We start from the raw sequence: 26112 nt of genomic DNA on the forward strand, positions 1-26112 counted from the left end.
ATCATCTGAAATTTCCTCAAACCAAGTTAGCAGTAATATCCATAATGTGGATTTCATATGCTTGTTTTATTTTTTCTAATGCATATTGAAATACATATGTAAGATATTCTTTGACATACTACTTAAAGTCATCTCTCAATATTTGTGAAAATTGGGCTAGAATATTATTGGAAAATGGTAAAGTGCAGAAAGGGTTAAACATTGGATAGTAAAAATAATTATAAAATATTCTAGTTCAAATTCAAATAGCACATTTTTTTTAAAAGATTTTATTTATTTATTTGACAGAGATAGAGACAGCCAGCGAGAGAGGGAACACAAGCAGGGGGAGTGGGAGAGGAAGAAGCAGGCTCATAGCAGAGGAGCCTGATGTGGGGCTCGATCCCATAACGCCGGGATCACTCCCTGAGCCGAAGGCAGACGCTTAACCGCTGTGCCACCCAGGCGCCCCCAAATAGCACATTTTAAATAAGAATATAGCATTTTAAAGAAAAGTAGATGTGCATCAAAAACAAAAAACCTATAAAATCAGTGGAAAAATAAGTCAGTTCAACTCCCCCTGTTGTCAAGCTCTTGCCCTTGTTTTGGCCCTAAGGCATACTTGTGCAGACTGGGAGGAATATTAAGGAGCATTACAATTACAATCAAGGAATAACTGTACAGTTATGAAACAAGGTGGCCTAACCTCTTCTCATATTATAAAGACCTCAAAATATAAGGAGATAGGTGTGTACATCTATTTAGAAGCATGCAAGAAGGCAGTGCCATGGGACTACTACCATGGGAGACCACTGTATGTAGGGTTTGCGATAAAAACCTTGATGAAGTAAAAATAGAAATTAAAGAAAGGCAAGGCTTGGACTTTGAGTTAGTAGGTAACTGTAAAACAAAGAACATGTAGTTGAGAACTTTCAGGGCACTGTGTCAATGTTGTGTCTCTTACTATTCAAGTAGATTTTATGGGTCTACTTATTTAACACTTAAGTACTACTTATTATGTGCTGGATATTTTTCTGAGCGTTTTATGAATATTAACTCATTTAAATCTCAGCACAACCTGATCAGATAGGTACCATTATTATCTTCCCTTTACACATGTGGAGACAGAAGCACTGAGAGGTTAAGTGACTTGCCTAAGAATGCAGGAAAAATAATGTGAACCCAGGGGTTTGGCTGATTCATTATTAGCAGATTCATCTTGTTCTGCCTGTCCCACAGGTGGGCCTGATTGTTTTAAAAGGAGAACCCCCCCCCCCCCCAACGAGTGACTGATTCAGGAACTCAGGCTTAAGGTGTCAGCACAAGGCATTTCCCTTAAGATAGGAATTGAAACAGAAATGTACACTGTGATACATATTTAAGAATAATAAGTAGTGGAGAAAATTCCCACGTCTCTGGGAAAGAAATTTTCTTGCTCTTAGTAAACAGTGTTTATCAGAGACTCTCTCTTCTGGATATCGTAGTGTGTGGTTTCAAATCCTATTACTGCTTTGCTCTTTTTGGCACTATATGAGAAACCCTTCAGATATCTAATCAGATGCTAGAGACTAGCAAAACTGAAAGAACTGTAGAGAAACAGGGAGAGCCACTAGCCTCTCTGAAGCCACCTGTGAAGTGTTATTATTGCCACAGGCTTGGGTGCTTCTTGAACTTCTAATTCCATGCCTTTACAGAATATGAATTGTAGGTAGTTCCAGATTTTCTTTTTCTTTCTTCCTTCATTCCTTTTTCTTTTCTTTTTTCTTTTTTCTTTTCTTTTCTTTTCTTTCTTTCTTTCTTTCTTTCTTTCTTTCTTTCTTTTTTTCATCTTTCTCTCTTGGTTAAAGGACAGACTAAAATTTAACAATTTAAATCAAGAAGAAAAGCTACAAAGAAAGTAGTGGTAGCAGAGTATCCAGATCTGAATCATTGCCCAATTGGTGCTGTGGTGTGCAATTCCTTTGGCTGCTGTGAATTATGTCATCCTGCCTGAAGAGTTTCTGTATTGACCCTGGAAATGCTCCTAGATTTTATCATGCCAATAAAGTTACTAAAATTGAATTCTCTTCCCCATAGTATTAGAATATAGCTGATTTAGTAATTAAGTAATTATTTTAAAAAGTATGAGACATAACTTTATTAATCGAAGTGAAAAACTAGATAAGGGATTTGAAATGAACATAAAATAGATTCTTTCTCCACAGGTAAACTAAATCTTGGTAGCTTACAAGCTTAAAACCTATCAGTAACTCATGGCTTCATGGGGAAAATCAAAGGTGCATAAATCATTCACGAGAGATCCTCTGAACATCAGCATTACTTTTCTTTCTATAATAAACCAAATCCTCCTTTTTAGGCGACAGTTAAAGGGGCATTATAATTCCACATTAAAGTTCATACTAATAACGTGATATCTTCAAATAGAGTCAATTTTGTCTATTTCTCTTATTTTGGAAAAACCCAGAAAAGGTGAATTTTGAGTTGTCTAGATAAAATTTGAAAAATAAATTAAATAGACTAGGACTGTATTGTAAGTTTGGAGTGTAACTCACACTAATTAACCCTGTGCCTTGAGTCTAGCAGGAGCACAATAAATTATTTTTAAATGAATCAAGGATTGGATGAATGCGTAAGACTTTTCTTCATGACTGGACCGTGTTAGTGAGCCAGACTGTTACTTATATTTCTATAATGTTTTCATTTCTGCCTGCTCCATGGATATGACTTCATTCATTCTGCCAGATTCTAGGCCAGAGAATAAGAAATTAGATTGTATGGGCTTGAATATAGATGACATTACTCATTAAATGTGGAATCTTGAGTGAATTCTATAAAACTTATTTATTAACTATTTTTTGTCACCAAAATGGAGATAATGGCATATGGTTATTAAGAAGTTTATATGAGATCATATCTATAAAGTGCTTAGAACAATGCTTGGTATATAATTAGTGCTTAAGAGTTAGCTTTTATAGTTGTTGGTGTTATTATTAATTTTGAAAATTAAAGAAAATAATTTTTTAGCTTCTTAGGAAATATATGAACCAAATTAAGAAATGAATTAGACTTGAATTATGCATTAATTTTATCAAAGAAATATTGTAAATTGACAACACCACATGAAGTACACAAACAATGTCAACATTTATGACAAGTACCTACGTTATCTTCAAGCTCGTGAGTTTAACAACTATGATAAACCTTGGAAGTTCACAGCTGTGATGTGTCTATGATGAGCACAGGCTGGATTCCTAAAATTACATTTTTAGTATTCCCTGCATTAAGTAAACATTAAACATTCATGGCCCATCATAATACTCACTAACCTCTGTTTCTTTCAATTCAACCTTGGTAGTTATCGTTTCTGCTTCTACCTAGCTGCTAATTGGATTTTTAAATGTTGTGAGTTTTTTAATTAAGTTTATTCTTATTACAAAAAAGCAGGGCATATATTCTAGAAAACATTACAAAATAAGCACAATGAAGAATATTTAAATACTCCCTTAACCTCTCTATCTCAAGATAGCCGCTGTTGATCTCTTTGCGTATATCTTTCTAGATCTTTTTCCCTCTTTCTTTGATCCTATAGAGAGCATAGAGTACCTCCTGTTTTCTTCATTTAACAAAGGATTTTGACAAGATCCAGCAGCATTTGTGTATTGACCCCATGCTTACAAATTCTAATGATCTCCAGTAAAGAGTATTCCAAGCTTGAGGTGTGGGAGAAGGGGGGCGGGATGGCAGGCAGGTCCTCTGGAGACCATTTAGTGTCTACTGATAAGTCTCTTGAGTTTCCTAACCCCAGATCTGGGAAAATTGCCAACCGTCACACTAACTTTGTGGCCCACATTCAGAATAGAATTAAAGCTTTAAGAGCCTTCAAATTTGTATATCTTTTGGATTAGTTATGCAGTTAAGCAGATCATCCTTTATCGTTCTTCCCAGATGAGAAGAACTCAGTTTTTTCACTTGTTGGAACCAACTGCTCTTATTAAAGTGGAACAAAAATCATGTGTGCATATTGCTTACAATAATATAAGTTAATTTGGAAACAGTCCTGGCCAAATGCAGAAGAGCAATATACGATTAGGGGTATTCAAAATTGGTATAATATTTTGGGAAGACTGTTAGGCATTATTAATAAATTTTTGATGCATACGCCCATTTCCAAGGTTTTATTTCCAGTACGAGTAAAAGTGCACAAAGATGTTGGTACAATAGTGATCAATTCATAATTGTTTGTAACAGGAAAACATTTGAAACTTCCTAAATGTCCAGTGGTATGGAACTGCATATAAAATTATGTCATATTCATAAATATGGATACCATATATTTGCTAAGCAGAATGAAGTGTCTTTATGCTGACAGTCTCTGAAATACACTGTAAAGCAATACAAACGAGGTATGGAAAAACATGACATGTCAATTTGTGTAAAACAAATATCAAAGAAGTATTTATAATTTCAGAAAGGATAAAAAAAAGCGCTAACTGTGGCTACTTCTAGAGTTTGAAAATGAAAATCAAAGAAGGTGGGTATTTTAAATCCACGTAATGAATTTCTAACTTCTTTAAAAAAGATATGCCTTCATTTCTTTTATTGTTGAAAAATATTAGATTAAAATGAGTAGAGTTAAACAGAGAAGTTTTGTGGGATGTATTCAAATTAGTAATGATTATAGCTTAGGAATGGGAGTATAGAGAATGGTGCTTTTTTGCTTTCTCTACTGTATTATCTGAATTGTTTACAATGAACAAACACTTTTTATTTTTATTTTTCCCAGGTTTATTGAGATATAATTGACATATAACATTGAGTATATTTAAGATGTGTGACATGCTGATTTGACACACTTACATATTGCAAAATGATACCACCATAGCTTTAGCTAACACCTGCATCATGTCACGTAATTTCCATTTCTTTTTTGTGGTGAGAACATTCAAAATTTTGTTCCTTAGCAACTTTGAAATGTCTAATATGGTATTATTAACTGTGATCACTGTGCTGTACATTAGATCCTCAGAATTTATTTGTCTCTTAATTGGAAGTTTGTACTCTGACCATCATCTCCTTATGTCCTCTACCCCACTGCCCAGCTCCTGGTAACCACCATCATAGTCTCTGTTTCTGTGCGTTTGGCTTTTTAAGATTCCACATATTAGGTGATGACACATAGTATTTGTCTTTCTCTGTCTGACTTACCTCACCTAGCATAGTGCCTTCAAGGTCCATTCATGTTGTTATGAAAAGCAGGATATTCTTTCTCATGGTTGAATAAGATTCCATTTTATATAATACACCACATATTTTTATCCACTTATTGACAGACATTTGGATTGTTACCATGTCTTAGATACTGTACATAATGTTGCAGTGAACACAGGAGTAGAGATATCTCTTTAAGATGCTGTTTTCATTTCCTTTGGGTATATACCCAGAAGTGGAATTGGTGGATCATACGGTAGTTCTATTTTTGATTTTTTGAAGAACCTCCATACTATTTTTTTAAAAGATTTTATTGATTTATTCGACAGAGATAGAGATAGCCAGCGAGAGAGGGAACACAAGCAGGGGGAGTGGGAGAGGAAGAAGCAGGCTCATAGTGGGGGAGCCTGATGTGGGGCTCGATCCCATAACGCCGGGATCACTCCCTGAGCCGAAGGCAGACGCTTAACCGCAGTGCCACCCAGGCGCCCCTACATACTATTTTCAACAGTGGCTGGACCACCATTCCCACCAACATTATAAAAGGTTTTCCTTTTCTCCACATCGTCACCAGCACGTTTTATCTTGTCTTTTGGTAATAGCCTTTCCAACAGGTATGGAGTGATATCTCATTTTTGGTTTTGTTTGCGTTTCCCTGATATTTAGGAATGTTGAAAATCTTTATATGTACCTGTTGGCTATTTGTATGTTTTCTTTGGAAAAATGTCTATTCAGATCCTCTACCTATTTTTAATCAGATTATATGTTTGCTATTGAGTCATGTGAGTTCTTTATACATTTTGATGGTAACCTCCTGCCACATATATGATCTGCAAATATTTCTCCTATTTAGTAGGTTGCCTTTTCATTTTGTTGATGTTTTCCTTTGCCATGCAGTAGTGTTTTAATTTGATGTAGTCCCACTTGTTTATTTTTGCTTTTGTTGCCTTTGCTTTTGGTATGAAATCTAAAAAACCATTGCCAGGACTGATGACAAAGAGCTTTACCCTCTCTGTTTTCTGCTGGGAGTTTTATGGCTTTAGATTTTACACACAAGTCTTTAATTCATTTTGAGTTGATTTTTGTGCATAGGAGTTCAGTTTTACCCTCTTTCATGTGGCTATCCAGTTTTCTCAACTAGAAGAAATTGATTTTTTCTAATAAAAGTGCTTGGATCATAGTATATACTCAATAAAGCAGAGGCTTTGTCATTGTTATCTTAAACCCTAAGAGAAAAAGAAAGAAAAAAAAAACCAACTTTAGGTTCAGAGTAGCTTTTTGTGCAATACAGACCACATAATTAGGATGATAGTGATAATCGATTTCTGAATTGTTCACCACGTTACTTTAAATCTGTATGTTACACTGAAGTTTTCAATAATGAGTCATTTTACTCTTCTGTGAGTTGGTTATAATCTTATCTTTGTCAGCATAATGTGGTTTCAAAGGGTATTTGGTGTTTACACAGAGAAAATGCACACCTCACTCTGTTGCTTAAAGTATTCTTCACAACTAAAAAAAAAAAAAACCCAAAACAGCAATTAGCCACTTAGTCCAGAAGTCACTCCTTATTCCTAAAACTCTGTTTTAGTGATTGATTGATCTACAGGTGCCAGATGCCATTCAATACATAAGACAGTAAACTCTTTCTAGCTCAATTTTTCCTGAGATGTGCTACCTTAAGCTGTATTTCTGTCACAGGTTTTTTTGTTACTATTCATGTGGTTGTCGTCATTGCATTTTTTATGAGAGCATATTTATAAGTCCATTTAAATATACGTATGAGATTATTTACTCATATATATATTGAGTCCACTACGGATCAGATCTTATTCTAGGATTTACTGTCCTTGACTCAAACAATGATTCATATGCTGTGGTCATCCACATAATTTTCCAAATAAGATTGGGTGTAATAGATGAATTTCTTTTATAATATTCAGGCTCTAGAGATTTATCTACTTAATAATTTATATATTAGGGAATAAATATATCATCAAGGAATCAATATATCACCATAGCATATTTTTGCAACATGGTCTATTTCATTATCTGACCTGATATCAAAGACCTACCATTGCTTTAAGCTGTAGTAAGCATTGTTCACAGTGGAGAGAAAGTTCATTCTAAGGGACATAGCTATGTTAACTGCAAGCTGGAACCTAGAATTGTTCCCCTTTAAGCAAAAGGAGGGTCATATGTGCAAGTGATGGGAGGATTATACCAAAAGGCTGACGTCATCCAAAGGATAAAAGGTGGGCAACATACAATACTAAATAATTGGCCACTAGTCAGAGAATGGAAAGAACTTGAAGAAGATGAAGAACTTGAAGAGGTGAAGAGAGAAAGTGAAAGAGAGAATAGGGGCAAGGGAAACCATCCAAACATGCATAGTTTCTTGTTTCTGAAGCCATGCTGCCCATGTGTAAATCTCACTTTGCCATTGTTGTTCTATGCCTTTTGGTAAATTCTGCAACTTTAGTAAGTTTCCATTTTTTTTCATATGTAAAATGAATCTTATTAACATCAGCAAAGTTTCTAGTAGGAATGTTATAAAGATTAAATGAGATTAATACTCATAAAGCACCTAGTATAATGTTTGGCACATAGTTAAGCCACAAAAAATGTTAACTAATATTACTATAAAATAATAAAATGTTCTAACAGTTCAGCTAAGTGATGGAGTAGAACAATTCAAGAGTATATGAAATTTGGAAATCTGAGCAAGGAGATAATTTGTATCAGAGAAATTTTTTCAGGAACAGGGTGCATGATTTCAGTCCTATGGATAGTTATGTCGCCAGGACAGGTATGTCAAAAGGAAGCTATGTTGGCGGGCCTTGGGGCAGGGGGTTTCCCAATGATTTATGTAGCTTGAAGCATTTTATCCAAGATTATTCTAAACTGCACTGATACCTCCCATATTTGAGTCATTAACAAAATTGCATACACAGTAATTAAACCAATGAGAAAAGGGAAAGACAAATAAGGTCAGAACTTCACTAACAGCAGTGATACACTTACTCTGGGTTCTGAACATTCTGCTAGAGCTGCATAAAATCCTTCCTTCCCAATCAGTGCTGGTTCAGGGACTGGGAAGGAGCTGGTGGGTATCAAATGATCACAAAAAGGAGAACAGGAGGGATGCAGAGATTGAATATCTGGTAAGGACTCACAGTGTGTGACCCAATGCAGCATGGAGACCATTGATAGAACAGAGGCAGTGGGTTTTTTTAATGTGTCGAAGCTCTCTCAGTTGTCCATTTCTGTGCTTAATGGCTTCCTTTTAGCAAGTCGCATTTCTTTTCGGTAGGCCAGAAGAGTAACATAGTCCAGCTTCCTCAGCATTTCCCTGCTCGTTTCAGTATAAAAGCACTAATATTCTGAATGGAGTTCCATTAAGACGGCTGGAACTCCTAAAGAAAGGGCACTTTGCTTCCCTCCTTACAATCAGGCTGTTCCCTATAAAGATGTAAATTGGAGTGCTAACAGCTAAAACCCACTACCTGTTGAAAGCCAAGAAGATAGCAAGAACACCCATAATTTCTGACTTCCACTGAGTTAATTGCTCAGCTGTCTTTCCTGGCATTAGGAAAACACAATGGCCATATAGTCATTAAATCTCAATAAGATAGTCCATGTTTATTAAAAGAATTAAAGAGCTAGTATGTTCTCATGTTTATTAGTAAGCATGTCTACAGACAGTGGCCTATCCAAGTCATTTATGTTTCTGCTCCCTAAGACTGTTGGCTGTGAATAAAAAGATTTAAATTCTGAAAATTTATACATTATATGGAATTAGAGCATTCAGCAACTATTTTATAAAGTGTTGCTTTCATGTGAAAATATTGCTATAAAAGGTGAATATGAAATTGTTCACTTTATACAACAATTAATCAAGATCTAAATCTGACTTTTAAAATATGACTTCCATTCCATAAATTAGGTAAGTGTCTCTTGGTTATTTTTAAATGGAAGAGGACGAGTTTAAATTTTTGTGATTTTTTTTTTTCTCCAGCCTCCACATGGGTAGACATAATGCAGCCAGGTTTAGTTTTGTTTATAAACATGTTATGTAATGACATGATAGACTACTTTAAACATCTGGCAATAAATAGTTGGGGCTGCACTTAAAACAGTGAAAAATATTCCTTCAGATTTTACATGCTATAGTTTGAAACTGTCATTCTACTGCTGTCTTAAATTGTGACTTTTTCAAACAAGCTTCTAAATAAAACGCACAATTAGACTTTACAATTTTTTTTCTGTAACTTTAACATGACATATCCTTTCTGCCTGAAAAAAATGATAAAACGGGTTATCCAATGATTAACAAAATGTCCTGTTCTTTCTTTGGGTACCCATGTTTCATAAGTGATCAGCTTAGCCAACTTGTTTTCAACTGGTTTTCCTTGGAGGTTATTTTTATACTGTGGCTTAACAGCTTTACATTTAGAAGAGGCAGAATTGACAATTTAAGATCTAAATAAGAAGGCAATGTGAAACTTCCACAGTTGGACATGGCACTAAATTTTATCTTCTTTGTATCACTTGATTGTTTTTATAGTCAGTGTGAGTTTGTATTCCTGACAAGGATTGATGGGCTAAGTGTTACCATCATGATGTACTGCGTTATTTATATACAGCAGCCAAATTCTATCTTTTAGTCTGTCCTTTGCTGTCATCTGAAGAACTGAACTATTCTCTGAAAGAACAATTGACTGGGTTTCTAATTTTTGCATAATTGTAAATATACATAATCTTAGAGCATAAAATTCAGTAAGCTATCGTGTGCATTTTTCAAAAAAATCAGAAGCAGCCAGGTGTCACTCTTTTGTTCTGTTGACCATCGCTACACCTGTCTGACAAAACCGCATGCCCGGATTGGTCCTCTACTTCTAGCACACGTCCAGGTGTTGACCTCTAAGCAGATACCTAGTTGGGTACTTGTCTCCATTATCAATTGTTTTCAAACTCAACTGAGCCCTCAGTGTTTTCTGTCCATCTTTTTTCTGAGGCCCATTGGTGATGTTTTTTCCTGCCCTCCCTACCATTCTGAGTAGTCCCTCTCTACTGTATCTTTAACCTCTTCTTTTTAGTAGCTGCTTCTCATTAGCACCAAAACACTGTTAATTTTCTGCCATTTTATTTATTTATTTATTTTTGGAAGAGAGAGGAATGTCGGGGAGGGACAGAGGAAGAGAGCATCTCAAGCAGGTTCCATGCCCAGCGCAGAGATAACTGGGGACTCTATCTCACCACATTGAGATCATGACCTGAGCCAGAATCAACAGTCGGTTGCTTAACCAACTGAGCCACCCAGGTCCCCCTAAGTTTCTGCCATTTTAAATACCTTTCCAACCTCTGTCTCCCACCCAATTTGTATTTGGATAACATTTTATTTGGATACCACTGACTATAAGCCAGGCACTGATCTTTGGCACGGGAGAAGTTGCTAAGTTGAAATGATTCTGAACTTCAGAGTTTACCATGTAGAGAGTTTGCAAGGTTTCTAGATCATGTTTCCAAATGCTCTTCTCAGAAATTTTGTTTATATCCCCATGATTTAAAAAATCAACTGTGTGTTAATTTATCTATTTGTAGCCCAAAACTTTGTCCCCAGGTTCCAATGCATAAAACCAAATTCTGACTGAGTGTCTCCAAGTGAATGTCTGTAGGCACTTCAGTCTAAGCATTTCCAAAATGGAATCTCTCACCTCCTTTTACCAACATCCCCAAACTTGCTCCTTAGACCATGTTTTCCATCAAAATGAAAGGCAGAACTTTTTGTTGAATTTTGATAGGTGAGTTCATTTTTTAGCTCTCTTCCCTTTCAATCATTAGACCCATAAATTTTCTCTCAATATATCTTTTGGATCCACTTCTCTTCATTTCTGCGGTTAGTATTCTAATCCAAGCCAGCCATCCCTTATACCAGAATAACATTTGCCACTTCCTAACTGATCTGCCACCCTTAAATTGCCTCCTTGTAATCCATTCTCCACACTGCAGGTAAGGTGAGTTATCTGAAGTCCAAATCATGTCAACCCTCCTGCTTAGTACCCTTAAATGGCTGTCCTTTCTGCTCAGGAACACCCAGACTCCTTTTGAGTGTCTTAAAGACACTGTATATCCTGGCCACTTTATATTCTTCAGCCTTGCCTCTTGCCATTTCTGTTCACCCCTCTTTGTAGCCAAAGTGAGTTTCTTCCTGTTTCTTAAACACATGCTCTGGCTCTGCTACCTGCATTCACGAATACTTTTCCCTCTGCTTCCAGTCTCTTGTCCCATGCTATTGCCTAGCTGGTTTCCACCTGTTCTCTGGCCTTGAATTGGAGATCACTTGCTTCTGGGAAGTCTTCCTAAATCACAGATCTGGGTTTGATGCTCCCTTTTTGTGCTCCCTTGACACCCACAGTTTTCTTTTTCATAGACCTAACATGCAGTGGTAACTACCTGTCCACCTATTTGTCTTTTCTTAAACTCTAGAGAACAGTTATCAGAGGCCCCATAGAATGTGCAGCAATTATCATTTTTAATGGAGCATAGATGGGCTTCAGTAAATATTAACTGAACGACTAGATGGATATTCTTCATAGGTAGAAACAATATAGTCAACAGTACTTGAGAATTCTGTATGGTTCAATTTTCTGGTAATTTATAAAGTTTCAGCTAATTATTTGATAGGATTTCAATACATGTTAGTATTAAGAAGTATCTATTCTAATTTCCCTAACATACTGTGTACCTTGCTTTTTCAATTGCCAATTCTAGCTTCCTGCAAATGATTTTTTTCATATAGACCAACAAAGAAAGCTAGTTAAATGTTTTTCGTCATTTGCCTTCCTCTCAACTGAAGACAGAAAAGTACAAACTTTCTTCCTTCCATCTTTACTTTTTCTTTCTGTTCTTTCTTTCCTTCCTCATTTTTTGTTATTTCTTTTTCATCTTCTTTAATAAATTAAAATCTTTGGATGAGTTCTCAAAAATGTGGAGGGCTGGGTCCCACCCTCAGTCATTCTGATTTAATTGGACTGGGCATCAGAATTTGAAAAGCTCCCCAGTGATTGTAATATATAGCAAAGTTTGAGAACCTCTGGGTTAGATCATTTCTGATGTCCCTTTCAATTCTAAAAACTCCAAATTTTGTTATTTTAAGGGACTCTCCAGAGTGTTTTAAAATACAAAATATGCCCAGATTTTCTTTCAAAATGTAGAGCTTGAAATAGTTTTGTCTTTTCATGCAGTTACCCTTGATTGAAACTATGTTAAAGGCTACAAAATTCACATTGTTGATACTCAACAATTTTTGCTAATTGTCTTCTAATTCTCTTCAATATTCCTTTAGCATTTAAAACATTATCTAAAAAGAAAAATGTCTTTAGAAATAGTGTGATAAACCTCTGGCTATCAGCTGAGAGATAATGTGCTTTAAGTTAGCCTTAGTGTGGCTCTGAGTCAAAGAAGTTCCTTCATTTAGTTAAATTTGTGTCTTCCATAGCTGAATATGGTCATTTTGGGGCCCTGTGGCCACCAGGGTGTAGAATTAGATGGTCTTTTATTGCAAGTATATCCAATGATTTTCCAGTAAAATGGCAGATCCTATCAATGCAGATAAACTTATTCTTATTGGCATTTTTATCTTGTTTCCTTTTCTCTTCCTCTTAATTGAAGTAATGGTCTGAAACATCGATTGGAATTTATTTTGAAAGCACATATGAAGCTAACAATCAGATAAAACCTTTTCGACTAATTTTTTTTTGAAATTTAAACTAGCTACACTCATAAGCTTTAGTTTATGAAAGAAGACTTTAAAATAAAACTCTGTGCATCAAACTCATTAGAACATACAACAAATGAATTTCAATATTCAACACAAATGGTCTCTCAAGAAAACCCCAAAGTAAATTGAGAGGCCTATTGTTGATTCAAAAAGTGACGTTTATTTTGTTGCGCACAATTTCACCGGCAGTAAGTCGTAAGGGTGCTAACATTTTCTGTGAGTTTTACCAGGTCGAGTATGCAAATTCTCATGAAATTTATTTCATTTTAACTAGAGTTATTGCTCAATTGTACATTACAATTGGCTCATTTTGCCGAGTACTCTGTTTACAGATTGATTAAAATTCTAATTTATGCAGTTGAAGACAAAGCTTTTATTTTCTTTGAGTTTGTAAATGAAATGATAGGAGTATAGCTACCAAGTTCAATGGGAGAGCAATACACTGAAGATGAGGTTGTAATACACAGACCTGAATGTCATAGTTGTAAAACATGACTTTAAGTGGTCACCGTGTTTTACTTTTCCACATATAAATACGTATGGCAATATTCTTCACATTTAGTGTGGGGAAATACTGAAGAAATTAAATAACGTGTTGTGTTAGTGAAGTAACATGTTTGAGTGATATGTTACTTTTGTTTTGTTTTTAATTTTATACCTGTATACAATTTTTTTTTTTTTTTTTGCAGAAATGGAGAGAGGGCAGGGTGACTTCTAGCATTGTTAATGGAACACAGAAAATGGAGAGGCGTGCATTCATCCAAATAAATTATTGGTATATTTACATTACCATGTAAATACGTGAATACATTAGCAGTACTATTAGATATATTAATATGTAAAAAATATCAATATACAAATACATCAGAACATTAGCATGTAAATGCAATAATATATTTTCAGTAAATGTTTGATAAATATTAAGAATAGGCTTGGCAGAAATGCCCTTAATTATCCTGAGGTCAGACAGTTTAATGTGGGGCTTTAAATTATAAATTGGTTGCTACTAAAATTGTGTTGCTGACAAAAAACATTTAGTGACATTTTGTTACTGTGTCCTAAATGCATTGGCCTCCTTTCCATTTCTTGAATTCATTACTCTCGCCCTATCAGTAGGGCCGTACATTTGTTATCTTCCTGCCTAAAAGACTCTTCCTTAGGTTTTAACATAACTGGCTCTATTCATCTTTTAGTTTTCGACTCTAGTGACACCTCTGAGAAGCATTTTTGACTGTTTATTTAAGTAACCAGTTCTTTTTACTGTCTTTCTCACCACCCTGTTCTCTTCTTGTACTCCCCTCACTATGGCTTTTATTACAGTGACCAATAATATCTTGCTTACTTATTTGTCGGTTTTTTATTATGCATCCCCTCAACTATAATAGAAACTCTAAGCGTGCTGGAACCTATGTGTCTTCATCTAGGCTGTATTCCCAGCCTTTACTGTGCTTCCTGGTGTATCAGTACATGATGAATGAATCAGTGATTCTCTGATCTGTGAACTGGAGAAGGACACTAACATATAAAGAACTGGAGAAGGACACTAACATATAAAGAAAATAGAATGCATAAAAAACATTGATGAGAAAATTAGCTGTTCTTTTCACCTGATTCCCAGAGTAGGACCAACATAAGATTTTCTCCTTTACTTGGCATTAGAAGTTGCATAGTTGTATACTGACCTCACAGAAAAAAACAAAACCAAACAAGCAAACAAACAAAAATCTACAATCATAAAGGGATTTTAGGTTTTTAGAAGGTTTTTACTTTGTCTTCTGCAGTGCTACGTGACGTACTATAAATGCCTATATACTTTGTTATCTAGGCTAAACGAACATGGATTGCAAATTAATAATGAGATGAAATAAGACAATCCCTAAATCACCTTGAACAGGTGACTAGCAACAGGTAGTGGGCCAGTGAGAAGAATGAGATGGCCACTGGACTCAGACAGGATGGTCCCCTCCAAGGAGAACCCTGCAGAGTGGGAGAAAGACCAGGCAAACAGGAAGTTAAATTTAGTCTGCAATGATTTCTTGCCCCTGGGAAAAATAATTGCTTCATTCTATTGCCAAAAGGCAAATCGGTATCAGCTTATTTTGCCTGAGTCTGCCATAAACTGCAGATGGAATCATAAAACATAGTTAGATTCAAATTAAACACATCTGTCCTAATCTAAAGCAGGTGAGGCCAGCCAGCCAGGAAGCATCAAGGTATAATGCTGCACACAGATTACAACATGCAGAGGTATATTTTAGGAGCCTGCTGACAGTGGAATGAAGAACCATGAAATCGTGTATTGTCCTATTTTCCTATATTGAGCCTGTCTTCTTATACTGGCTGCCATCTTAGTTTTAAAGTACTCTACCACCACATCCATTGGGAAACAAACAAACAGATAAAAAGCACTAATTTGAGGTCCAGGAATCTATTGCATTTTAATCAGGATTCTTACCTGAACTGATGCTTTCTTAGGTTAATTGAAATGACAGGGAATCAGAAATCCCTATGGCGCATTTTAATTAGACTTGAAATTCTAGCTAGAGGATTTGTTTCTACTTAAAGCCTCAGGCTTCATCTGTACAACCCATTGAGATAATGGGTAAGTAGAGAGAACAGCAGGCTCAGATATGATGGTTTAGAGCAAGATAACAATGTAACTGATCCTAATCAGGACAGCGGTGAGAGTGAGGGGACTGTGGCAAGAAACTAAGCGGTCCAGCTGCAAGGGATGGAGTTAGCCTCCAGAGGCCTTCTGTAGCACTTCCAGAATCCCCCTGGAGTTTTAGAGCCTCACTGTGCCTGCAGCCAGTGACTGAACATGGCAAGGTACCCGTGCCTGATCATTTCTGCTCTTGGAGGATTCCACTAAAGAGTCATCTTTCGTTCCTGGTGGGTTGGCTAAGACTTTGTCAAGTTTGCATTACAAACTGAGGCTCATTTGCTCAATTCCCCTTCTTCGCACCCCCCCCCCGCGCCCATTTCTTTTCATAGATGTCAGATCTGCATCACAGGATGAAGGCTTTTCCTGCCCATTACTGCTTTCTCCTCATTTATCTTTCACAGACATTACTTCTTCATAAATTTGTTGCACTCAACTTTGTCTTAGCCTTTACTTCATGGAGAAACCATCTGACACAGGAGTGCATTTCATAATTAGATGTGGAGAAGCAGATTTAAAGCACAGTCTATAATAACCCTAATTATGTTCGATGGGCTTCTGTCGTCTACCCTCTACTTTATCCAAGGCCGAAATTTTCTTTTCTGCTGACATTGTCCATCTGACACTGATACATGTGGGACCTTTATTAATCTCGGGCAGACCTTGACATACTAAGTCACTAAGTGAATGAACTGAATATTTGTACTGAAGTGGAAAGGGCCTAGCATTAATTTCCTTTTTTTTTTCTCTTTAAAGACTCTTCCTTATTTTTCCTCACTTATTTGTTGGTATCCCCAAGCACCTCTTCTCTTCTCTTCTCTTCTCTTCTCTTCTCTTCTCTTCTCTTCTCTTCTCTTCTCTCGACTCCCCTCTCCCCTCCTCTGCCCTTCTTCAAAGACTCACTGAAATATAGTTTTCATATCCATACTTAACAGTCCATGTTGTAGCAAAATCTGTCCATTTCCATATCTGCGTGTTAGTAGCTTTATGAGACATTTTCATTTTGGATGTCCCACAGACTCTTCAGACACAATAGTTCCTTTAAAATTAAATCCATTAAATTTCCTTATGAAAGATAACCACTCAGTCATACAGGTAGGAGCTCTAGACATCAATCCAGATTTCTTGCTCTCCCTCATCCCCACATCAATTTGGTCATAGTGTTATCTTGATTCTACCTCGTAAACATTTTTTTTTTTTTTTGGTCAAAACTATGACCTCTTTCCTACCTTTCAAAAAGACACTGAGTAAATATCAAAAAGGGGGATAACATATATGATGAATTTTCACAAGCATACAATGTATCAGAAATAAGTAGACGTAAGCAAAAAAGAACAAAAACATTCAGGGGCAAGAGAGAATAAACAGGTCAGCTAAACAGCAGCTGGTATCTCCAAGATGGTTGTGAGAAGTGAACGATCATCCTGTCTTATTTTGACCATAGAAGCATCATTTGACTGGCATACCACACCTGGTAGAAAACTGCTTAGATTAAGTATTATCACCTGGAAAGGGTAGCACACGTACCAAGATAGTTTTCTCAGGACACCAAAACTTCCTATCATGATGGGATAATTAAAAGGACCAGGCATTCCAGCCTTGTGTTGTCCCCGGTTTTTCAGGACTGTAAACTCACATCCGTTAATAAACTATGCAGTAACTTGGTTATAGGAGTGAAAGGGATAAGAGTGAAAGGTACTTGATTTTGGATAAATATATCAATGTAGTCCGTATGCTTGAGAACCTCTGGGATATCACTCATGCCTTTCTCCTGTAGACATTACTTCTGTCAATGTAAATAAATGAATATAAATATCTACAACGTTCCTTCATCTGTTGACATTGCCACAACAACTGATCTGATCTAGGGAATAAAGAACCCCTCTTTTTGTAGTATTGACAAAACACAGAGTTATGACTGATGTCTCATTAAAAAAAACATTGTGGTGTTCATATTTATCTTCATGCAATGTACTGGTTTAGTAGATGACAATGTTACTCTGACCATACAAAACCATGTTGCTTTGCTCAAACTTAAGGCAGCGAGGGATGATATCCCTTTCAAACTGATGATTGCCTCTTTCTAGAAAATCTCCATGGTAATGCCTTTACTTCTAGATTATCTGGGGAGAGGAATAGTAGTGATTTAGGGGGACTTTCATTTCCTGTTTTATTACTTAGTATTTATGAGTTGAATGGGGATTGGATGGTCCCACCTTTGCATTCATAGCTGTCTCTGAAAAGGGTTAAGAAAATCAGTTTTTGCTGGGACTACTTCAAGAGATTAATGCTTAGTCCTTTTGCCCTCAGCCTTGGCTCTTCCATTTGATCCAATACAATGCTGCCTGAATTATCATTCCAAAACACAAATGTGATCATATACTTTCCCGTGCATAAAGTCGTTTTATGATTTTCCAGTGCTTAAAGATAAACTTCAAAATTTTTGGCACAGCATATACAGGGCCTTTATTTATATGACCATACTACTTTCTGAGCTGCTTTCTATTTCTCATACACATCTATGCTCTAATTATTGTGGCCTCCTTGAAGTTCCTGGAATGAGCCATGATCTTTCTCCTTTGTCTATGCTATTCCCTTTGCCTAGAATGTTGAGCAGGTACTCCCTCCGCTACTGTATCATCTGACAGCACTGAATCCTTTTAGAAGTCTTTGTTGATCCTACATTTTGGATCATGTATACTAATTACAGATCTTATTATGCGTGGTACTTGTTCATGACTTTTTATCTCGCATAGTAGACTCTGCACTTCTTGATGGTAAAGACTATCTTTAGTTCTGTATGCCCAACACTGACTTCGGTGCCTGCTATAAAACAGGTACTCAAGGAATGGGATGATAGATGGACAAATGGATGGATGAATGAAGGAATGGCTGAGTGGCTAGCTACCTAGATATATAAAGAGCTAGAAAGTCTATTGAATATTTCTAGCAGTCGTCAGCCTCCCCATTCAAATGCAGTCTGTAAAATGCTACAAGGATATTCATCTTAAAATATAGATATGACCATGTCAAAACTTTAAAATACATGTTCAAACATTCATTGGCTCTTCATCTTATACATTATGTTGCTACTTTTTTTCCATTTAAGAGGTTTTTTCTTTTTTTTTATGTTGTTTGCCAGCAAGTATAGTATATCATTAGTTTTTGATGTAGTGTTCAATAATTCGTTATTTGCATATAACACCCAGTGCTTATCACAACCCTTAAGGAGTGTCCTCCTCAATACCCATCACCTGGTTACCTCATTCCCCCCACCCCCGCCCTTCTATAAACCTCAGTTTGTTTCCCGGAGTCCAGAGTCTCTCATGGTTTGTCTCCCTCTCTGATTTCTTCCCATTTAGCTTTCCCTCCCTTCCCCTATGGTCCTCGCTATTCCACATATTAGTGAAACCACATGATAATTGTCTTCTGTTAGATTTATTTCACCTAGCATAATCTCCTCCAGTTCCATCCATGTTGATGCAAATGATAGGTATTCATCCTTTCTGATGGCTGACTAATATTCCATTGTATATATAACCCACATCTTTATCCATTTGTCTGTTGAAGGGCATCTTGGGTCCTTCCACAGTTTGGCTATTGTGAACATTGCTGCTATGAACATCGGGGTGTATGTGCCCCTTCTTTTCACTACATCTGTGTCTTTGGGGTATATACCCAATAGTGCAATTGCTAGATCATAGAGTAGTTCTATTTTTAATGTCTTGAGGAACCTCCATACTGTTTTCCAGAGTGGCTGTACCTACTTGCATTCCCACCAACAGTGTAAGAAGGTTCCCCTTTCTCCCCATCCTCGCCAACATTCGTTGTTTCCTGTCTTGTTAATTTTTGCCATTCTAACTGGTGTAAGGTGGTATCTCAATGTGGTTTTGATTTGAACTTCCCTGATGGCTAATGATGTTGAACCTTTTTCATGTGTCTGTTAGCCATTTGTATGTATTCCTTTTAATCTTTACTAATCACATGTTTATACTTTCTCAGCCATTCCTAACCAAAGAATCCATGGTCTAGCCATACTAAATTCTATGATATTGCCAAAACATATTCATTCTTTCATTTATTCGCTTATTTCATGACTGCCTTTTCTAACAGCCATTCCACTGCTAATGCAGTATTTTTACCTATCCTATTAATATAGCTAATGACTTGCTTTATAAATGTGACAAAATCTTAACCTCCATTTTTATTTTTCTAGTCTTAAAGTCATTAGTCTAGGAAAAGCCAGAAAGTCATGGGAAAGCGGAATAAAGTTCCAAAGAAATACAAAGTAGTAGGAAGTTGGGGCACAGATAGCTTTTGTAAATATGAAAAACCTCCTTCTTTTTTAATCTGGGCAGTGGCACTTTCCGCTATAAAGCTCCCTTAAAAACTCTATGGGCTTTTCTGAATCTGATTTATATATTCTCTGTACAATAAAACCACACCCATGACTTTGTCTGAAGCCTGCTTTTCACTGAAGACTTAAACAGTGCTACTTTGGCTGTGTCAAGCTGTTTAAAAATAATACCTTTAAGACTTCTAGAGGCCCTTTTATTTAGCCTAGAGGGCCTTTCAGGCTGTGTCTGAATTATTTGAAATATTTTCATCAGGGCCTGCTAGCCATATCCTCAATTTGATGTTTATGTTGAGGCCATGTCTTTCCGACAAAGCTCCGGATTTGATCTTTCACTGGTTTGAGAGGCTGGCATTGAGTTACAGTCTTCATTGTGGTTGGTTGGTTGGTTGTTTATATCAAATCCTGGTCTCTCTGTATTCCTTTACATTCAGACTCATCAGTTCTTTATTTATCACATCTCTTTCTTATAGCACCTAATCATTGTGGCTATTAAGAGCCAGTTAAACTTTAACATTCTGCCTGGAAATCTCATTACTCATATTTAAAAGGTCATTAGGTATATTTTCTGTCACCGAAGTTTTCCCAGCTGACAACCTTACCACTTGCTTTTCTCTACATAACATAGGGTAGCCTCACATTTTCCTAGCCTCCTGTAGTCTTTCTTTCAGTGCCTTTCCAGGTTCCACCAGTACCAACTACCACCCAGTGCCAGAGCTGAGGCCACATAGTATAGGTTTTTGTTATGGCACAGTTTACTTCTCTGTGGCAGTTTCTTTCTTACTCTTCCATGTTTCTCTCACCTCTCTTAAGCAAGCTAGCCTGAATTTATTCGCATGGCCCTGACAGGGTTCCAAGAAGTAGAAATATTCAAGTGTTTTTTCACACCTCGGCTGGCTTCAAGTCTGCTAACGTCTTATTGGCCAGGCAAGTCACATGAACAAGCGCAGATTCTAAGGATCCAGAAATAAACCCACTCCTTTAGTGAGAGAAATTGCAAAGTTACAGAGTTAAGTTTGTGGATTTAGAAAGTTTTTTTTTATTGGTGGAATTAATAAATCAGTCTACTGGAGATATTTTGGTTAATCTTTAACAAATCAGACAATATTTCATTTGCATGTAGTGAAGGAAGGCCAACCTGAGTTAATAACTTTGAGTATGCTACTCAGTATGCAATGTTTGAATTAGAAAATTTAATTTGATGTCATATACCATCTCTCTTAAAAGCACATGGATTCAAATGTAAATCTAAACAGTATGATGACTTTACCAAAGGAAGACGGAGTATGAAATAGTGTATTTCAGTGCCTGAGACAAATGAAAATTCATTATCTGTTTCTTATTTCTCAGGTGATGTTTGTGATCCCAATCCATGTGAAAATGGAGGTGTTTGTTTGTCAGGATTGTCTGACAATTCCTTTTCCTGTGAGTGTCCAGATGGCTTCACAGATCCCAACTGTTCTAGTGTTGTGGAGGTTGGTAAGTGCAAGATTTAAGCATTTCAGTAGTTATCCTCTTTGTTTGCATGAGTGACTGACAAATTTGGCATGGTGCAGTATGGGTATTCTGTACAAGATTGCTGTATGCTGTGAATCGGTTTCCTCCTCTGTAGTACTCTCAAATTTGTAATTTCTATTTTATAATTAAGTTATATTTGTATTGGTGGTATTCTCAAATAATTAAAAAATATGTTTTAGTGATTAACACTATACTTCAAAGTCACCACAAGAATTACTTGAACATAACAAATTTTTTATTTCTCTGATATTAATATACATTTAAAATTTTATTCTCTGAAAAAATAATTCCCAAGTCCATTTATTTAAATTAACCACTCTAAATAAAATAGAACTTATTTTAGTGACTGAGAATATCAGTATTTTGTAGCTCTTCTAATCATTACTTTTCTAAGACTATAAATAGATGAAAGATGATGTTTCAGCTGCGTTGGTCTTCAGAGTCTTCTCAAAAACTTTGCTTTGCAAATATTGATTAGTCATTGACCATATTTCAAATTTTTTTTTCATCTGTGAAGTACTTTGGTTTGTGTAGTTATGGATTCAAGGTAACTTCCATAATTTCCAAGTTGTTCCCATTAAGGAAATAGCTGTACTTCGAATAATTTAATACTGTGTAAATGTGTATAAAGCTTTTTCTCTCTGATTAAAGGTAATATGATGATTAAGTTTGAAGAAATTCCTTTTTTTTTTTCACATCAGTACTAAGAAAAATAAAAATTGAACTGTATCTGTTCTATATAGGAAAACTAAACATGTTTTGGGTTAAATTTCTGTCAACCAACATAAACCTTGGAAAACTCAGAGGTTTTGATGGCTTTTGAAAAATAGTTTAGAAGAAGAGAGCAATAGTGTGTATAGTAAGGGACCAGTCTGAGTTACTCGTCACTGTATCTAACACACCTAACCTAGTACTTTTATGCATAGTAGAAGCCCAATAACTACTGATTGAATGAAAGAAAGAATAATTAAATAAACCTATTAACTTGCCATTTTTGACCACTAGTTTTTGGATTTTAGTGTGCTCTATTTGTTAAATGTGTTTTCTTGTATTTTTTATATGACATTAGTAAGAATGTATTATTTCTGAAACAGTTATATTATTATAGAAAGGTACTTTGTTCATTTAATTCATTTCAAATATAATTCTCTAAGGCTTTTATTAACTCACTGCTAGTGTAGGGGGTTTGATACAGTGCCACTGAAATAAAACTGTTGTAACCACTTTGACCCAGCCTCCAAATATGTATGGTGAGTTTCAGAGTTTAATATGAGAACCATATCCTCAGGAAAGTCTATATCTCTGAAGAAAATTATAGTCATAAATATTCCTAACAGGAATAGATGAATAGAATAAAACTTTAGTGTTATATTTTAAGCCTGCTAACCCCAAACTGACAGTGCCTTACATTTGTAGTATATAATATTTTTGTTGCTATTTTCTAAGAGCCAGATCTGGAATTAAAGAGGCAAATGTCTTTAAATAATTTAAAAATCAGTATCTTCATAGATTTCTTAAATAAATACTTGAATTCTTTGGTCCATATTTTTAAATTAACTCAATTTTTATCATTTTATCAGAAAAATGAGACGACGGGCAACAACACTTTAAAAACTAAGTCTACTGCCATAGTCTGTGTAGTTCAAATGAGACTGTAGGAAATCGAATGGTTATAGAATTAGGTTTTCCTCAGATTCATTATCATATATTATTAAAATACTTATGCTATTCAGAAGTAAGGTAGTTATAATATATTATCTTAATCTATATTTTTTATTATATGTTTTAAGCAACCTCATTCTTCCATGGCATGTATTTAAGAGTTCTTGTAAGAAATATATGCATTTTATATTTGCTTTGTCATTTAGCATAGCATATTCGTTACACCAATTCTAATTTACTGTCTTGCTTTTATTTTAAAATAATAGAAAACAAGTACCCTAAATTTTTAAAAAATTTCCATAGTTTCTTAAAAACAACTTTGCTATCTTGTGAAATAATTTTTTTTGTAGGTGAGAAATAGGGGGAAATCAAGCACAACTGTCAGGTTAGATACCTCCTTAGGACAGACGTGTATTACCTTTCTTGCCTTTCTTTCTCAGCTCCATGTTTTCTTGCATATAATAAGACAATACTGAATATTTGTTAAATAAAAACATTTAGTAGCAGTGCTTTTAATATCTAGCCTACCTGAGTTTTTTTTCATATTTTTAAAACCACTTAGTGGAACAAAATATATGAAATATTAGATCATTAAAGACCATCCTGCATTTTTTGTTTGAAAAAATCTATTACTTTGGTGGATCATTTCTGTTGTTCTTTCCATATCTTTAGATAGCACCAGTGCAGAAAGCGGTGTACTAGAGTGTACTAGAATTTTATATACCCCCCCCAAAAAAAGCTATAGGTATTTTAATGTAATATCTTAGAAAACAGAAGATTTTAGTTGTCGCCATTGATGTGTTTTTACTTACACATTAATCTTCCCCAAAGATCAAGATGTGGCCAAGCTTTATTCTAACCTTTAAGCCATATAAATTCTGTGATTATATGAATTGTAAATCTTCTTATTCTTAATTTCCAAAGGAAACAAAATCTTTTCTATATTTGCTTAGAAGAAATTTTGTTTCAATCCCAGTTTTAAATCTGTTCGTTCTACAACCAAACAGATACTCTCTTCATTGTAGTACCTCTAGGAAGGAGAATTTTGAATATACACTATTCTTAGAGATAAAAATCACTTCTTGATTTTACCTCAAACTTCATTACTTCGTAATAACTTCATTTTAAGTTCTTGATGCTCTTATTTCAAAAGAGATCCTCATCCAGTTTTGTGCTTTTATTCTTCCTTCCCAAAGTATCTAGTGTCAGATAAGCACAAAACACTTCCCTGCATTTGCAATCAATCCTCGTATCACCTACATTTCTATATTACGTGTGGAACCTTGGAGAAATTGATTTGCTCAGATTCATGAACTTCATTCACAGGACAACATTGTTTCTCTTAGATTTAATTCTTGATCTGTCTCTACACTCTAATATCCATCTCTTACCTCTGTCTCTCTTTTTCTTCATCTGTCTCTCCCACACACATCTCCCTGTTCAGACATACCTCCACACTTCAGTGCTCTCAGCCTCTTAGCGTTATTATAACTCACTTCTGAAAGCCACAAAAAGCAGTAGGAAAATATTTCCCTGATTAAAGGAAAGGGGAAAAGAACCTACTTCACATCCTCAGATTTGAAGACATCGGCCAGACTATCCAATGTTTGCGCAGTTGTGCACTGGATGCTGTCTTCTTTCTCCAGGGGCTTGTAGATAGACCACCATGTGGTTAAGCCCCAAATTTCTTCCTAATTACCTGCTCACATTCCAAGATGGCACTGTGTAATTTGGAGCCAAATGTTGACATGTTTATTTCATATGGAGATTTCTATTACCAGTGAATAGTTTAGAATTTGTATATGAAAATTTTAGAAATTATTAAATTATCTATGTTCCATGACATAATTCTTCTCTGTGTGCTGTCAAATTAACCTAGTAAAATAATAGAAATTATGAATTTTTACAACTCAAATACATAGTATATTGCAATCAAAGAAAACAAAATAAGTGATTAACTTAAAAAAATCTTAGTTTTCTTATATTCTTATATATCTCTTGAGTACTTGCTAAGTAATGGTTACATATGTGGTGGAATGCAATGGTACACAAATTTACAGAAATTACTGTTTAGCTAGGAAAGCAGGTAAATAAATAAATAGATGAATATGATGGGTGTTGTGATAGTGAAAGCCTATGGAGTCATAAGAATATAAAGCAGGTGTCTCATCTTAAGCTAGATGTTAGGGAGTACATGCCTACCTGAAAAAATAACATCTTCACATGATTATAAAAATTAATCCCAATCCAGCAAGCTGAAAGATAAAAGTATTCAGACAGAGGAAATAATATTTAGATTAGAGATAAGAAAAGTCATAATTCCATGAGCTGCAAGAAATTCAATGTGGCTAGAGTTTAAAAGGAAGACACATAGTGGCCTGATGCATCTGGAGAAGGCAGTGGTGGCAGATTCTTCATGATGTTTTAAGGAATTTGGACTTTATACTAAGAGACATGCAGAGGGTTTGGACTTTTAGAAGATCATTGTCATATGACAATATGGAAAAAAAAAATAGAACACAGTTAGGCAGGGGAACAATTTGAAGTCTACTGCAGGAGACCAGGTCAGACATGATAGTTTATCTTGGGCAACAAAGGGAACGGAAAAGAGAAAGCCAGTAAGTATTTAAAGGATACAGTAGATAATTATTGGTGACTTACAGGGTTATTCAGTAAAAGGAGTGTGGAGAAAGGCAGGAATAAGAAGAAGCATCCCTAGTTTTTGGCCTAAGCCATTTACTGAGGTAGTATAAATTGAAGATACATGTATTGAGGGGCAGAAAATGAATTGAGTATTTCACATATTGAATTGGAGGAATTTGCTAGATATTAGTTAAGAAGTCAGGCATAGATTTGTAAGTTATAATAACACAGACAGTTATTGCATAAATTGCATAAATTTAGGGAGTGTATAAATCAGCCCACAAGCAGAATAAATTTTGAAAA

General features: G+C 35.5%; 1 protein-coding gene across 1 annotated transcript in view; it reads left to right on the forward strand.

Annotated features, from left to right (window-relative positions):
* The window catches only part of EDIL3 (EGF like repeats and discoidin domains 3), a 396558-nt gene that overhangs the window by 99923 nt on the left and 270523 nt on the right, over window positions 1-26112 (forward strand). Inside the window, exon 2 of the mRNA XM_008706378.2 lies at window positions 21337-21465. Coding sequence (XP_008704600.1) covers window positions 21337-21465 — 129 coding nt within the window. The remainder of the gene's footprint in view (window positions 1-21336; window positions 21466-26112) is intronic.

Source organism: Ursus maritimus, unplaced genomic scaffold (assembly GCF_017311325.1).
Source record: "Ursus maritimus isolate PB19 unplaced genomic scaffold, ASM1731132v1 scaffold_5, whole genome shotgun sequence".
Classification (NCBI taxonomy): domain Eukaryota; kingdom Metazoa; phylum Chordata; class Mammalia; order Carnivora; family Ursidae; genus Ursus; species Ursus maritimus.